Genomic DNA, 18,446 nt, shown 5'->3' with positions numbered 1-18,446 from the left:
TATTACCTTTTTGGCCATATCTCCTAGAGATTTCATCATTTTCCATTTTCGTTTGCACCTTCTTTGAGACCTTTGGGAGCCCTATGTCTGGGCATATTTGGGAATAGTTCGACATGTTCCAGGAAGAGGTCGACCTCTTCCTCAAAGATTTTGGGTTTCGGGGCCTGATGTTTCTCGAACTTGCAAATTATTTATTTTTGTTTCCTAGTTAGCTTGTATTGTTTTCCCACCTGAAAACTAGTATAAGACGAGGCTTGGGATCTTCATTTCCACACTATTTATGATCAAGCATCCAAGGTATTCCAGAGCTCAAGGTGTTCAAGCAAGCCAACAAGTATTTTCAACTATTCATCAAGTCCAAGCATTTCCTCTTTGCATCAAGCTTCTTCCTTCAAGGTGGTAGTGGAATTTGGCTTCAAGAAAGGAGATCTATCATTCTTATTCTTTCAAGTTCTCCTATCATCCATGGCCTGTGACATGCATTCCTATACATGAGGTTTTGGTTTCATTGATTTCCTTTTTGGTTTCTTTGATCAAGGCTGTTACATTTACATACTTGATCACATATCAAATTCAATTACATCTACATAGGTAATTTAATGTATTCAGTCCTACTACATGTTAGCATTTTCTTTATCAGTACATTTACATTTGAATTTCAAGGTTATTTCCCTAATCTAGGGCATGACCAAGGTAAGTCCTATCAAACCAAAAACAAAAATCCAAATTTACTATGTGTGGGAATAGGTTAGCAAAATTGTGGTTGCAAATTTTGAAAATACTCCCTGAGACCTTCCGAGAAAAGTTAGGTTTACCTAGTTACAGTGCCCTAGGAAGACGGTGACTTTGTAGAAATCCTTCTTGAAGGATTTTCACCAAGTCAACCTATTCTTCGAGCCTTGGTTGGAAAAAGCATTTTCGGGTTTTCTGTTTTATTCAAGAATTTGTGCGTGGAATTTCAAAATCTGGCCCAAATCCACACTTTTTGTAGTAGAAACACACTTTCCCGAGCATAATTCAAGGTGAGTATTGTATCATTCATTTCCATTTCCGATTTTAGCATAATTCCATTTCTTAATTGGGCTGATTGCATATATTTAGGACCAAGGCCTATCTTACACACCTCATTTAATCAATTAAATCTATTGCACTTGTACATTTACACATCCTCAATCAAATTTACGTTGCATGAAAGAGGACTTGCTTGTGTACTTCCTTGATATGATTTGAGTTTAGCACTGGCATCTCTTTATCTCCTTTAACTCTTTCTCTTGTATTTTAAATGCTTTAGATGTGTAAAGTGGAGTCCTACATCTTGATGAAAAGTACAATATTGTGATAGGAAATATGTAGAAGCAAACTCAAGATGAGTATCAGTCAACAACATAAGATTCTATTACAATATAAAGTTTGCGCATTGTCTAGAAAAATGATGTAAAAAATCCTCATATGCGTTTGAAACCACTTAAACAAGTGTTACAGATATAAAATTTGAGCATTGTCTAGAAAAATGATGTCAAAAATCCTCACATGCGTATTGAAACCACTTAAGCAAGTGTTACAAGACTCTGTGAGTCCCGTGCTGAGTCAGGGCTCTAGAATTTTCTAGCCTTTGGATTCTAACTTGTTTGAGTTTGGCATGACTCTTGCATGGCATGCAAAGTCATAGAGTAAAAGATAAATATATTTTAATTTTTTGAATGATTTTTTAAGCTTTTATGATCGTATTGCAATATCGAATTCCAAAAAATTATAATGGTGATTACCGGTAAGGTAATCAATAGGGAGTAGTAAAAATTGTTTTGCATGTAGCAGGTATAAAACATAACAATTTGTCTGTAAAGAAGATTATAAAGAGGATTTCACTAAATATTTTTCCAATAAAAGCAATGTCATATCACATAGTGTAATCCTTTGTCTATAAAGAAGACTATAAATAGGATTTCACAAAATATTTTGCCAAAAAAAGCGATGTCATATCACATAGTGTAATCACAAAGTTCTAGAACCAGGTATTAAAAATTCAAAACAGCACTATCCAATTTGAGAGCATTGCAACAAATAAAATGCTTTCGTTTTAAAGAATTGGACATCTCTAGAACAATAAAAATAGTTTTAAGGTTTGTAAAAGATTGAAAAAACAAATGTCTATTAAATCAACCATTTGCCATAGTTAAAGGATAATGACATTTGAGCAATGATGTAGTTGATATCATTCTAAAAATTCATAATGAACTTTCTAATTCTCTAAGAATAAAAAATTTAAGCGAAGCAGTTATTCTTGCATGGTAGAAGAATATAATATGATTTTTTTTGTAAACACTTGTTAACAATATGCCACTTCGTGGGAGAAACCTTGGAGTCCACTTCAAGGGAGATACCACCAAAAGTCTTCAACATGAACACAATGCTCAACATGATGATAATAAATAGTCTATGCCTTCTATAATTTTAGTTTAACTTATTTCCTTTAGAAAATTGCATTGATACTTATGTGATCAACATAAACTTTTGCATGTGTGCAAAGTAGCTTCTATTTATCTCAAATACTTTATGTTTGATGTTAATTGACTATATGATGCATGGAAAAACATTTTAAATCCTAAAAAACATTTGAATTTCTCAGGTTTTCAATTTACCTAGTCTGGACGCTGAGTCTGAGTTTGAGCTCGAAACCAGCTTGCCAAGTCCAAGGCGAGACCAAGTCTTGTAACATTGACTTAAATAGACTAAATTTCTCTCCAAAGTGATGTTGAAATGCAAATGAAGATTTGTGTAATTCCTAGGTGAAATCAATAGCTAAGAATTTGAGAGAAGTTGATAATATCACATTGGATCTACCTTCTTTGAAAATTTCCTTTCTTTTTGTAGATTCATAGAGGGAATAATTGGGTATCAATATTCTTTCTTTTCATTTTCACCAGCCACTACTGTTTTTGAAGTTTGTAACTTCACTTTTGAAATTCCCTCCTAATTAAGTTTGTAACTTCCCATCTCCAATGATAGAGAAATAATAAAATATTCATATGAGTTCCAAATGGCCTTATTGTGCCCCATATAGGAAGCCTGTACAAAATAAACTATTAATTTATCCTTCAATAAAAATTTCATTTAATAGTATGACCAAGTTAATTCTAGGAATACCCCTTGTTCCAGTTCCCTAATAACACATTATGTTAAAACCAAGTCATCCTTTAATATTTGATAATATAAAGTAAGTAGGACAAACTAAAGTTACTATTTTAAAATGACTTCCCTCATCTTACCAATAAGCCTATAGAAAGTAAAATAATAGGCTAAGGTGTACTTGATTGTCTTTGGTCAAAAATGGGACATGAAAGAATGGCACAAGTAACCCATTTGAAGATTTCATTTTCTCTTCTATGGAAGAAGAAATCCAACTTAATAATGCTTTTTCTTACTTGTCTCCCTATCAGTTGAGGGCTCCTGATTTTGTTAATACCAACAGATAGACAGGAATAGAATTATTATTTAGTATCTCTCAACTCTTTGTCCCAATCAACTTAAACCTCTCGACCTCCTAATAAAATTAGTTGAGGCGCACCCTTTTAAGAGAATGAAATGTGTTACTAAAAATCCTTAATTTTGCTAAACTTTGCAAACTCAAACTGTGCTAACACCTAAGATGTATGGCATATCTTTTTCTCTTAGAATTTCTTGCTCAATTAGTTTTTCAGTCATTATTTCATTTCTAATGTGCTTGTGTTTTAAATTATTGAATGGATGATTTCATGCACATTTGTGGTGTATATAGGAAGATAATTTTAAGTCCCTATATATGTGAAATTCTTATAACTCTTCTTGTAGAGATGTTCAAGCAAAGCATCTTTGAACTGGTTAACTATAAAAGGAAGGTGTTTACCTGATCATACATGGTCCAGTAAAATAAAATTGATATCTAATTTCAAGTTGAGCTCTAGATGCAGATTGGAAGAGTTTGATATGGAACACTCAATTTGTAATAGATTGTCATTCCATCAAAGTAGAAAGTGAATTTTGTCATCTTCCTATCGAAATATTTAATCATCAATAGTAGTGTGGCTCATTTAATATTACGTCATAACCCCTTTAATTTTAATTCTCTATTGTTTTCTTTCAAAATAATTTTTTAGCACTTGTTGAGTATTGTTCCAAACATAAAAAAAAGTCAAGTGATTTGAGCTTTAATAGTTCTAATACTGGTTTTAATTACACATTGCTAGTAAAGAAACTCTTTTTTTACTTCACAGTTGCCTGATATCACAAAACTTGCTAAGTGGTGTTAAGACATGCTCAGAGATAGCTAAATACATGTCCCACAGTGGATCTGTTCTGCAATATGGTGATGTACGAAATCTTCGGTCTGATGGCAGTGGGAAGGCTGATTGTATTGATACAAATGTAAGTTAGCTTTTGCATGTTTTTGTATGTTAATTGATCTTTTGACTGGTCCTGGTTTTATTTGTATGAAAAATTAATTTCAGCTCTAAACAGGAGATAGAAGTTCGTACACGATCAAGATTCTGGAGGAGGAGAGGAAGAGTGCGCAGATTAAAGTACACTTGGAAGTCTGCAGGCCATCCTTCAATCAGGAAAAGAATGGCAGATGGTAAAGGACAGCCCTGTAAACAATATACTCCATGTGGTTGCCAGCTAACATGCGGAAAGCAATGTGCTTGTCTCCGTGGTGGAACCTGTTGTGAAAAATATTGTGGGTAAGACTATTTTTGAATTTCCAGAGTTGAAAACAACTGTCATAACATACATGAATAGAATTTTCAGCAATTGCACTGAATTGTTTCTTATTTTGTATTTTTATTGGTTGCGAGGCTTAAAGTAAGCATTTTCTTCCATTAAAATCAATTGATAAAATCCTTTCAGAGATTTTATTAGCATACCTATTTTATGGGTAAAGTATGCCAGAAGATATCATATTTTTCATCATTTCACTTCAAAAAGAAAAAAATTATTATATTGTAACTTTTTAAAATTATTTTTAAGATATGATTATATTGTTATTTTTTAATATATTTTTGTTATTATCTTTTTGTATTTCCATTAAATTCTTCACAAAATAAAAATAAAAATTAGTACGTGATGCAGAGGTATAAGGGTTCATACTCAACATTTTGAGAACATGTCAACATTCATCTTAGTTTTGTAACAACACTCATTTAAAGGACTTCTTCAAAAGGAGGAACTTCTTATAACACTATTATCTTTACACTCCTTGACTGAAAGGCTTGGCTTTGACAATTTTAAGAAATCAGTAAACTTTCCACTGTTATCATGAATGAAAAACAAGAATAGGCTCTACAGCCCTTCAACAATGTCCCATTCAACCTGTTCTTTATTCAAGTGCCATTATTCTGTAACACAGTCTCAATAGATAGTTGCAATACTGTAAGCAAGTTACCTCACCCATGGACTGTCAACATTCCACCTTGCTGTCTGATCAGCAATTTCTTGGACAGAGGTAAAACAGAGCATAGTTTATGAACTACCAAACATACTCAAGGATCCCCACATTCACTTGAAACAACATACAAATGGTCCTTAAGGGTTTTACCAACAATGGGAGACTACAAAAATGTAAAGAGATCAGACTTAAGTTAGTTTACTGTGAGGACAGTCCCAAAAGAACATTACCATAGTCATCTCTTTTTATCATGATTAGACTCACTTCTTACAAGATCCCGTAAAAAATACGGTGTGTTTAAGGCACTGATCATAGGCTTTTAAAGTGAATACACCAATTGCAAATAAGAAAACTTTCTGACTGTGACTGTCACAGTTATGAAACGTATTGACAATGAACTCCAAAACAGGTATTTAAAACAACTTAAGATCATTGTCATGCAACTTAAAATGATCATTTAGGTTTGTCACAAGCTTACTCCACTTTTTGCAACATTTGGAATCTTTAAACATATTTGTCATTAATCAAAACTTTGCAATAAACTGTAACAATCAATAAAACCTACACAACAATTATCACTAGGGCATCAATTTTCTCCTTTTAGACACAGCCATCTGCTCTGAGACCAAGACAATAAGAAAGGACATTCAAAACACTAATAAATTCCAGAGATTCAAAATCTTCCAACTGTTCAAATTAGTTGAATGAACCATTTAATAAACAAACCCTTGAAATGGAGGGTTCTAAGACTGATTTGAAAGAATTGACTCTTTCTTTCACCATAAACCATGGCAGGACTTCAGGTCAACTCTAAAATGAAGTAGACTGCTTGTATTTTAACTTCCTATAGGTTTGTGAACCAATCCAATCAATAATCAATCACTATGAACCTTTGATGAACACAAAAGCTGGGTATGCACATTGCAGATCAGCATTTTATTGATTATCTTTGTCCTCCCCAATCATACATACTTGTTTATCCCTCAACTTAAAGAAGGATTTTATCACTTTTGTAACTACTTACAACTTATTCAACCAACTTTCAAGTTGTCTGATCAGTTTAGAGTCTAGACACTCAATTGACAACATTTTTGCAATTTTCATCAAAACAACTCAAAACTTCATCAAAACATTGTAGGACTTTCTAGACACACCAAGATAGACTAATTAAGAGCTATTGCATTATTTCCAATCCTCATTGGGCATTTTTACATGTTTGACCATAGTTGCCCCAATTAGGACCTTATACATCTTGTAATATCCTACCCGTATATTCTCCCCAATTTTTCCTCAATTAAATTTCAGAAATATAAACAGAGAATTTATGCAATAATAACTAGCAACATTAACCATAAATAACCAAGAAATACTCCAGAATTTGTTATTGAATTATAAACTAGGAATACAATAACAATCCAATTGTAAAAACAGTGATAATAGTCGAAGTGGATAACTGCAAATGAACCTCAAATGCAAGTTGTGAACTCCATTGTGAATTCACCACTAAAGATGTAATGTCCCCATTTTAGCAGTTGACCAAGTGTGTGTGCGTTAGCCTTGTTCTACATGGTCCCGAGGGCTAACGAAGGGTTTAATGGGATCCTGGAGTGTTTTGGCCTAGTCATTTCTAGTTTGGGCCAAAATGAAGTTGATTTACTCAGTTTCAGGCATACTTACTATTTTTAGTAAGTCGGCAGGACACAGTGCAGGTCAATTTTGGTGATTGGATTTGATACTCCTCGGTGAGAGCTTTTCGATGAGCCATCACTCGCATTACTCTGAGTCCGATTGCTAATACATTTTAATGCCTGAAGTTTTATTAAAGTAACGTCTAATTTAATTGTAAAATATTAAAGTGTTACTTTAATATTTATTTAATGGGGATGTGTACCCAAGGGAGACATAAGAGGTATTTTAATATATTTTTTATATACTACACATCTTTTATCCCACATTGCCCATATGAGTTGAGCGGACCCTTGGAAATAGAATAAAAGGAAGCATTTATGGCTTCATTAGCCAGGTTGATTATGAGAAGAAATTGGTGTGTGAGTTTGCAGCTCCGTTCTTGGCATTTGAGGACGTCTATCCTCTCTTGTAACATTCTAGACGTCATTCTCTTGGGGTTTGGCCTTTGGAATTCTTTGTTATTGGCTTCATTATCAGGCAATTTAGTTGCATTTTCAGCTACAGGCAGATTTGGTATTTTTCTCATATCTTCTTCACTACTTTTCCGACGCTTATGCCACTTTGAGGGAATGATATTACGAAGGTAGTGGATTGATTGAAGGACAAAGCACTGTAGCAACAAGTTCGAAAGCATGGGCTGGAGTATTATGTCAATACTGCTGAAGTAATTAGTGAGTTGATAAATCTGCCATGTATTTGGTTTTATGAATTCTGAAAATAACATTTTATTAGCAGTAGTTCATTTCCACTTTGCATATTATTGTAGTTTCTTTCTTGTTTATGTTGTATGATACCAATTCCATGCACGAAACACGACAAACAAATAAACGTTTGATTTCCGGAGTTATAAGGGGTTTAAAACATTAAACGGAGAAATAAGAGGTTGAATTTCAGCAATTTGGTTTAGTTTTTTGGGACATCCAGGGGTGCCCGTTACAAAAGATGAATTGCGGCTATGTCCAGTCCACCCAAGAAGAACCTAAGGGTTGACATCCTCAAAACTTGAATAGAAGTTGAAGCTTCGTTGATTTCTCCAAGAGAAATATCCAACACAAAATCAATATCCAAGCATGCTCAAACTAAATGAAGCTTTTTTCTTTTATGCTTAAAACCATAGTTTAAGAATTGGTTTCAACAATATCTCGACTGGGCCCAAAATTTTGAAAATCTCAGAATCAACAAAAACTCAGCAAAAAATATGACAATAAATTGGCACTTTTGTCGAACATTTGAAAATATTCTTAAAAAAGCATACATACACCAAATTCGTAGAACATATAATGATTTGAGATATCCACCATATATTAATCAAAGTTTTGAGTGAAACAATAATTCATAGCATTTAAAACTTAGTAGGTTAACATAGCAATAGAATCATATACCAAAAAACAAGTACAACATCTGAATAAAATAAGTTCAATACATATAGAAGTCAAATTCCATCAAACTACAACTTTTGAATACATATTAAGTTCAAGTTTTAGTATCAATGAAAACTAAAAGTAGCAATCATAAATTGCGTCTACGGGTAAAGTTCAAAAGAGATCACTGTTGCTGAAGTAGTTATTGTGGCAACATCCTTCACATATCCTTGAATAGGTGCCTCAGAGTCGACAAAAGCTTCTAATGGATGACCAAGCTCATGTTCCTCATGCATTGCCACATCTGCATCCCAGTCATCTGCCTCCATCTCAAACTTAGCTAGTTGCTCATCTTTCAATAAAAGGTTACTCACATGCACATCTTCATTGTCACCATCAAGAGGAGCAATCCAATCTACTGAATATGGATCAATATCATGAGAGTCAACTGCTTCATATGAAGCTTGTTCACCTTCTTCTCGTGCAAGAGAAGGTTGTACTTCACATAAAGCAAGCCATTTAAGTGCTTTTGAGTCAACCTATAACATTTCTTTGTGTGTATGTTTTGAAATGTAGTCTAGTTTCTCTCGTAGCTAGAAGCATTACAAGGCTCTGACAAAATTAGAATGGTAGGCTTTTGAAGATAAGGCATTGTGGCACCATAATCTTCCCACCACAGATATGCAAGGATTGAAAAAACCATTTATGATGTCATAAAACTTTGAATAAACTTCATGAGCGAAATAAATGGTATAACAAAACTAAACACATGTTCTTTTTTACCTGGCTGCAAGGTGTATCTTCTATGTTTGAAATTAGGAGAAGAAAAGAATGACCCCTCTTCCCTCTTGTAGCTCTGCAACTCATCAACTATGAGGTCTCGGAGGTCCAAACCAGAAACGAATCTTTGAATGCATGTGTCCAAGCCAATTTGAACTTCTACATTTGCTCTAAAAGTCTTGGAGAAATAGAACTTGGGGTTCAAGTAGTAGGTAGCTTCATGAATATGTTGCTGGAGTTGTCGGTTCCACCTACAATCAATGATGTTCCATATGAGTCCATATTTGATCTCATTTGACCTATACAAGTACTGAATAGCCTCTTTGGCCCTATCCATGGCCTCATATAGAAACCCCATGGGGTTTTTATTGCCATCCACAATTTGTCAAACCTTCACCAACACTTATGACACTTGGGCATAAAAAATTATACAAAAATCAGTGAATGCAAATGTTTCAAAAGTAAATACGAAATCATCAATGAAGACTTGAAAACTTACTTTGAGGATCTCCTCCATTATCTTTTCAAAGCTAGCATCAAACACAATCTTCTCTTCTTCAAACTTCCTGGCATAAGGACTCTCTAACCATTTCTTATCTAGAAACATGTGCCTCAGGTCTAACAATGTCTTAGATATGCTTTGCAAGTTTAGAAAATTAGTAGCAAAGTGTAATAACCCCCTATTGACATTTGATATCTATTATTTTTTATATTAACATCTATATTCGAATCATTAGCTTTTTTGGAGAAATGATATTCCCTACAATAATAATATTAGATGTCTTTATATTAGTGGAATGATAATAATTAGCGATAAATATTAAGAAGACATGATAGTAAGCAATCCTAATACATTGATTTAATAATATAAATATTGTTGAATAATATAACATAGTAATATTATTCATTAAATGATTAGACAAATAAATTACTAAACTAATACATTCCTACTAAGGAATAAAATATGGATATGAATATATTAAAATGAATATATAATCGCAATCCTTAGACAAAGGGTCGCGAGGTGGCAAACCCACCATATATAAAAGGATTGAATGCATACCAAAAAAAACACACCACCTATGAAGGAAGCCAACAATCTATGAATACAAAACAAGACAAGGACTACGGAGGGGTTTAAGAAGCTAAGTACGGGCACAAATCATAGGGAATAATCCAACTCACAATCTAAAGTTGGGAAGAGCCAAAGGAAGAAACGACATCAGAGTCTAAGCTGATTGAGAAGAAAATGTGGCATCCACAGATTAGGATAGACAATTAGAGTACCAAGTCACAATTATCCTTGGAAAGCACTAGCTAAATAACATTCAATGAAGTCACCCATCCCAAAACATCAAGTGTCGGCCAAATAAATAAGAATTCATTAGCAAGAGAAGGATATCAGGAAAAAGAGAAAGTAGTGGATATTACAACTGCCAAAGCATTAGGAAGGGTATGTAAAATGAAGAAGGCAAGTACAAAGAGGTAGTCCTAGCCAAATATAAACAGGTTATTAATTTAATTGGTTACGGGCAAGATGTAGATAACAAGACCCAATGCGTAATACAAATGAAACTAGGTTTTTGTCTGTCTAAGTTTCCCTTTACATTATTGAAGTACATAAAAGTATATATCATGCTCCATTTATAGCATAATGTAATACACACACACACACGCACACACACACAAATTATGATAATATATTGAAGGTATTAATAAGGCATACTCATTGAAGAATGATATTTTCTAACAAGATGATAAAGAACCCATAGTGATAGTATAAGGTCATTACTCATCTCTATATAAATGGCTTCGTGCCAGTGTAGAGATGACAGTTGTCTTGATAGAAATGGCTTAGATGGGATTGATGATATCTTATAGTGCTAGTGCGTGAGATTTGTTCCCTCATATAGATGGCTTTAGTGCCAATACGAGAGGTAACTATAGCTCATGTATAATGGCTAAATGAATAATGAATGGAATCTCGTAGTGCCAGTGCAAGAAGTGATGTCCTCGTATAAATGGCTATCATGCCTGTGCGAGAGATGAGTAACACTGTATAAATGGCTAGATGAGAACAAGATAATAGCCAGAATAAAGGTGAGAATAATACATTTTTACTTGTAAGTATTTAATCCTAACATTTGTTTTGCAGGTATTAGTGTCTCGATCTAACCCTAATAGTGGGAACACTACATAAAGCGTGTGACCTCTGCTCATATAAGATCCTTTTGTCCTCTCTCATAGGACTCAAGACCCATGTATGATTGTAGATGTACTTTGCAATATTCCTTCCATCTTCAATCCATCTTTAATCACCTTCTCCACCCAACTCAATTTCCCTAGATCCTCAAGAAGCAAGTCAAGACAATGGGCGGCACAAGGGCTTCAATATAATGTGGGATGCCTGTCCATTAGAAGTCTATCAGCTGCCACATACACAACTACATTATTAGTCACAATCTGGATGGCATTAGCTACTCCCACTTGTATTACCACCTTATCCAACATGTTGCACAAATTTTCTGCATTTTTTACTTGATCAAAGGCATCAAGAGATTTTAGAAATACCATCTGTCCCCTTGAAGCAACTATAAAGTTGATGAGCTTCTTATTCCTACCATCTGTCCACCCATCCGATATAATAATGCAACCTTTCTTTTCCCAAACTTTTCTTTTCTCTTCCACAAGCTGATGAATGTTCCTTACCTCATCATGTAACAATGACCCACTCACCTCATAAGGAGTTGGGGGTTTGAAGTCCTTACCAGATAGAAAAATCAAAGTTATCACTTGATCCCAATATGGACTACATAAAGCATTGAAGGGAATATCATTGCGGATCCAAAACCTTGTAATTTCCACCTTTGTCTTCTCATGCATCTCTTTGTTCCATGCAGTGCCTAGCAAGTTGGGTTGAGCACTAGGAGTGTTACGCAGAACCCAAAAGTCTGATAAAGGCACATCCGCACTTCTTGATCCTCGTATCCAAGGCCCGATAGAAGAACCCTCTCCAGCTATTTGTGATCCTGTAGAACTAAAAGTCCCCATTGGGGCTGCCATGGCCTTGAATGTCCTCCTTTTTATTGCCTTATTTTGTGCATATATTTGTAGGCTTGTTAAAGCCTCTCTTGTAGACTCTTTTGGAAATATATCACACAATGTAATATCATTGTTTGGAACCTTTGCAAGATGGTATTTTAATCGGCTTATGCCTGAAGTCATATGGTTATGGCAAAAGATACATTCGACTTGTCCTTTGCCTTCTCCCATGATCCCATATTTCCATAATGTGTCCTCTTTGCCACTAGCCATCTTTTGAAGAAATAGATAGACTGTAAGAACCTAGCAAAAAAACAATCAATTATAATTAGAACACATATAATGAAATTTCAAATTACAATCACAAATTATATCATATATTATCATATATATCAAATATATACAATATTTTTCTAATTTTATATAAAAATAGTAAAATACATATTTTTTCAATAAAAAATGTCAATGAGTATTATAAAATAGCAATTTTTTTACTAGTAAGTGGTGTTAAGTTTCATGAGGATCGCTTGCAGATGTAATAACACTGCCATTGTATTTTGTATGTGTATTCCAAATGGCATTGACATCTTATTTATAATGAGAACAGAGTAAGAAGAGACAAGTCCCTTCATGGGACATGTCTCTCCTATACAGAGCACCGATCTAGCAATATCATTTCCTCATCATATGCACAACATTAGTTTCGCTAGGTGTTGTATGAACATGAATCTCGACAAATATTTCTACGATGAGTGTTGGGTGTTCACCATTGTTATTCAATGGTTGATATTATTGTTGTCTAAGATTCACTTCATTAATCACTTTCTTACATTTGCAGTCCTGCTCTGATACCATGTTAAATAACATGGATCTTTTCTGCAAATGTAGAATCATGGCCATTGTTATTGATAATTTTCCAAATGCAGATTTGAGGACTCATAAATGTGAGAGCAGACATATCTCATGAAGAGGCATGTCTCTATGGTTGAACATCACTAGTTAACATATTAATATAATAGTAATATAAATAACCATATATGTAATATATTCTTATATTATTATATAATAATATAATAATATACAATGTATAATATATATAATGTATTATATTACATATATAATATATATAATATATATAAGATATTTATATTAAAGATGATTTACCATCAACAAGGTATCTCATCTTAAAAACAATTCGATAGAAGCTACAACTTTAGCATGTTCCACACGCCCATAACATCCTCCCACCGTACGGTCTTTTTACACCTTCTTGGCTATCATACGAACATCCCTCTTAGGCTGTACGGAAAACATCCCTCCTCACCTTACGGACAATACATACATCCCTCTCATGCTGTACGACAAACATCCCTCACCTTACGGACAGGCATTCTTGGTGACTCACCGTACAGTCAACCCCAACATCACCGTATGAGCAAGACACCTCCTATGTACGATCATCATTTCGTTTGTGTTTCATGGTTTCTAAGACTTACTTCCAAGTCTTTGATAGTACGAAACATATAACACAGGAACAAAACATTACAATGGTATCAGAGCAATTGCCTTTGGGTCGAGATCCCCTTTGGGAAGTCATCGCCTTCGGGTCGAGATCCCCTTCGAATAGTCATTGCCTTTGGATCGAGTTCCCCTTCGAGTCGAGATCCCCTTCGGATCGAGTTCCCCTTCGGTTCAAGATCCCCTTCGAACCGAATCCCTCCTTCGGATCGAGATCCCCTTTGGACTGAGTTCCCCTTCGGATCAAGTTCCCCTTTAGACCAAGATTCCCTTCGAATCAAGATCCCCTTCGGATTGAGATTGCCTCCGGAGAGAGATTCCTTTTGGGTCGAGATTGCCTACAAACAAAGTTCCCCTTCGAGATGAGATTCCCTTTTGGCCGAGGGCAACGATCACTTTTAGACTGAATTTTCCTTATGGATATTACAGTGGTATCAGAGCTGGTGACCTTGCTAGCCTGTTGGGATGATTGAGAGATTTTTGTATTTAGATCACACTATGGCAGCGAACAGCGATGGAGAGTGGTGGTTGAAGGCACTATAAAAGATTGGCAAAGAGCTCAGCGAAGGTGTTGGTCTTCCATTAGATATATATTCAAAGTATGTTTATGTAAGGTGACCAATTACTTGCAAGATTTATATAGAGAATCCTCTCACCGATTAAGGATGCCTTAAGTCAACCCAGGCTTTTGAGACGCCATGACAAGGAAAAAAGGTTGGCAGTTGCAGCATGTCTCAGTGAGGTCTTGAGAATTTCAGATCCTAAAGCACCATATGATGATAGTACAATGTTAGAGATAGTGCATTTGATAGTTCACAACTTTCAGAGTCTTGATGACTTGAGTAGTGACCCTTTTGGTAGGAGATCTACAATATTGGAGAATTGTGCAAATGTCAAAGTAAGTAACCTCCTCTTAGTTCTTGAATTACAAAATTTGGTCCATGATATGTTTAATTGCTTCTTGGTCACCATCAAGGAAGATCACGATACTAAGATTTCAATTGCTATGGAGAGTCTTATGATTTTGTGCATTGAAGAGATGGATGAAATATCCCAACCCATCACATCTATGTTATGGGTTGTTCGTAATCTAGAATGTATCCCCTCTATAGCATATAGATTGGCGAGTAATGTTTTTAAGCATTGTGAAGAAAAACTAATATCTCATTAGCACAAGTGAGAGAAAATGGATGACAACGATAAGAGTGATGCATTACACGAGGAGAATGAAGGCATGATTATAGAACTGCTCTAGGAGGATTTGCTAAATCTTTCTACTACACCAGCATGGGGAGAACACCTAAAAAATGAAGATGTTGCTTGCATCGATCTTGTGAAGACATGGACAGATCAAGTTGTGCCCATCACCGAAGTTGTGCTCATTGTCGAGGCACTATCTGGAAGTTCTATTAGTTGTCAAGGTTTTGTCCATCATAGAACTTGTGTTTGTTGTTGAGGCTCAATCTATCATCGAGGTTGTGTTTGTCCTCGAGGTTGTGTCCGTCGGCGAGGTCGTGTCCGTCGTCGAGGTTGTGTTTGTCGTCAAGGTCATGTCCGTCGCTGAGGTCGTGTTTATTTTTGAGGTTTTGTCTATCACTGAAGCTATGTCCATCATCGTGGTCATGTTTGTCGCCAAGGTTGTATGTCTATCACTATGGTTGTATCCATCACCGTAGTTGTAATTGTTGTCATCGTCACTGTGTCTGTCACCGTAGTTGTGACTGTTTTCGTCATTATCACCATGCTCCTCGTCGTGTTCGTCACCGTCATTATGTCCGTTGTCACCGTTGCCATGTTCGTCATCATCATTGTGTCAATTGTCGTCACTGCCGTTGTGTCCGTTGCCAAGCCCATCGTCATGTTTGTCACCATCATCGTTGCCATGTCCGTCATCTTCATAATGTCCATTGTTGTCATTGTTGCTGTGTCCATTGTTGAGTCCATCATCATCGTTGTTTTTGTTAGCATCATTGTGTTCATCATCAATGTCAATTCTGTGTCAGTCATCGATTTTGTATCTGTCGCCGTAGTTGTGTTTGTCGACATCATCGTGGTTGTCTCCATCATCTATATGTGTCCATTGTGGTTACATCTATTGCAGTAGCTACGTTTGTGTCCATTGGGACTTTGCTCATTGTTGAGCCTCTATCCATCATTGAGGCTTCAGCTAGGCTTCTATGTGCCACTGAGGTTTTATTTGCAGCTAAAAATTTTGTTTGCCACCGAGGTACTCTCTGTTAAGGCTTTCTCTGCTAAGGCTCCCTTCGCCGAGGTACTCATGGTCAGGGTTCTGTTTGCCGAGTTACTCCTTCGAGGTTCCCTTCACTGAGGCTCCTATCATCGCGACACCCTTCATTGAAGCTCTTGTTGGCAAGGTACTCATGATCGAGCCCCCCTTTGTCGACATTCTCACCAACGAAGCTCTCTTCGTCAGGGTTTCGTCTGTTAGGAATATAATAGTGGTCGTTGTGACTGTGTTAGTGGCTAAGTTTGTGCCAGCATGAGCGTCTGTGTGCATGACCATACCCAAAGAGATTTTTGAACATAATGATGTGAAAGATTGCATCAATTTGCGTCATTGGGATCTTGCTGAAGGTTATGCCAATATTTATATCAAAGTGGCGCAACAAATGCTTAACGACATTGTGGTGCAAAGGAGGTTTGATGACAGTTCACTCATTTCGCCTGCGTGTTTGGTTTGGGATCCTGGTGCAAACAACAAAGCCAATGTTGAAGTGAACACCCATAATGCTCTTAGTGTGTGGGATGAGGGCAAGGTTGCTAATCTACAGGAGAGCATGGATAATAATCTGGTGTGACATAATGGAATCATGAACCTAAAGAATGGGGCGAAGGTTGTTTGTAGGAACAATTGCTACCGTTGATTGATGATGGAGTCTATCCTCCAACTGTGCTCAAGGCATGTATAAGTGTAATCTTTCCGTGTGAGAGTCTTTTGCACGAGAGCAATAGGGTCTGCCTAAGTTATGAGTTTCTAGAAGATATTGAAAAACATGATGGCATCAATGTATTTTATGATTGACATCTTTGGGATCTTGGTGGCTTAGGACACGACAATATTTATATTAGACTGGCGTAGCGAAATTTTAATGGCAATGTGGTGCTGCGAAGGATTGATGGCAATTTCGAGAATTGTCTGAATATGGCTTGCCTCATATGGTGGTTCATGACAAACATTTGGATCTCTTGTGCCTCTTAATACATTTTTTTATCGACTCAACCTTAGTTCCAATTTTTTGCAGCATTAGGTTGATTGAGTGCATAGCACAAGGTGTCCATAAAATGTGTTCATACCGCTCCCCAACCAATAAGCCGACAGTCCTACAATTATATTAATCAGTTTCTGGATTAGATTGTGTGGAGATTTTTGTCATCAACGTTTCGAATCACACTACGTGATCCATCATCAGGATGAGAGAGCAGGAGATGTCAAATAAAGTAAGTAGCAGATTTAGTAAAGACTCACCATATATAGGAGAACAGGAAAAAGAAAAGAAAGCACCAACCCCAAAGTTAAACCAAAAAACATAATAAATAAATAAAATTATATAAAAACAAAACAAGACAATAGGGGGGAAAGACTAAAACCAAAGTCAACACACAAGAAAAAGGTGAATAATAAAAGAAAAGAAAATAAAATACAGTTAAAAAAGAGATGAAAAGAAATGAATAAAGAATAATGAAATTAAAAATTAAAAATAAAAAATAAAAATAAAAATAAGACTTAAATAAATTATTATCGAAGACCAAGACAAACAAAAGCTAAAAAATGTTATATATATGTATATATATATATATATATATATATATATATATAAATAAATATATATATATATACAAGAATACAAACAAAGATATATAAATATGTATATATATATAAATATATATATATCTATATATATATGTATATATATATGCATATATGTAAATCTATATATATAGATGCATATATGCAACACTAAATATATATATACGTAAAAATATCAAAGCAACTAAGAAATACCCTAGCAACTTAAAAGCCTAAAAAAGAAAAATGAAAAATATAATAAATACTTGAGGTGTATATGTAATACACGCATTACATATGCAAGTGGGCAGCTAATATATATATATATATATACGTACACATACTTATAAACGTACCCAAAAATATATATGTGCTAATATAACTAAGATGGATTGTGGAAATCTGATCGCATTAATAGTCCTACAATTCTTCACATTGTCAGTTATTACTTGAACAACATTCTGAGGGTCAACTTGCTCAGTAGCTTGGATGAGAATGTTTGCAATGAAAGGACCATCCTTTACCTCCCCTTCAAAATCCACAGCTTTCAGAAACATTGCACCTCTTGTAGACACTGCAACAACATTCACCAAAGGATGATTCCTTGCATCTTTCCATCCATTTGATACTATTGTACACTTGTTTCGACCCGTGAATCCTTGATGGGCAACATGACATTCTCTACATTAGCCATCTCATCATCTAATAAAGGGGTGCATATCTTCTCATAACTAGAGCTCTGAACCCGGTTGGAGCCTCATTAACTGCCCTCACCATGTATATCCAATACGATGAGGGAACAACATTAAATGACAATCCATTTGCATAA

At 35.2% G+C, this 18,446-nt stretch overlaps 1 protein-coding gene across 2 annotated transcripts in view; it reads left to right on the top strand.

The window, feature by feature from the left end:
• The window catches only part of LOC149561250 (histone-lysine N-methyltransferase CLF-like), a 200,328-nt gene that overhangs the window by 150,814 nt on the left and 31,068 nt on the right, over positions 1–18,446 (top strand). For both annotated transcript variants that reach the window (XR_016363793.1, XM_089825035.1), the window contains exons 11-12: positions 4,251–4,401; positions 4,495–4,715. Coding sequence is in view for 1 of the 2 variants with exons in the window: in XM_089825035.1 (XP_089681161.1) it covers positions 4,251–4,401; positions 4,495–4,715 (372 nt within the window). In the remaining variant the exon portion in view is untranslated. The remainder of the gene's footprint in view (positions 1–4,250; positions 4,402–4,494; positions 4,716–18,446) is intronic.

Source organism: Cupressus sempervirens, chromosome 4 (genome assembly GCF_028749045.1).
Source record: "Cupressus sempervirens isolate cs-2001-9-10 chromosome 4, ASM2874904v1, whole genome shotgun sequence".
In the NCBI taxonomy this organism is placed as follows: domain Eukaryota; kingdom Viridiplantae; phylum Streptophyta; class Pinopsida; order Cupressales; family Cupressaceae; genus Cupressus; species Cupressus sempervirens.
The sequence above is the reverse complement of the archived record's forward strand: the minus strand, read 5'-3'. Positions and strand labels throughout refer to the sequence as shown.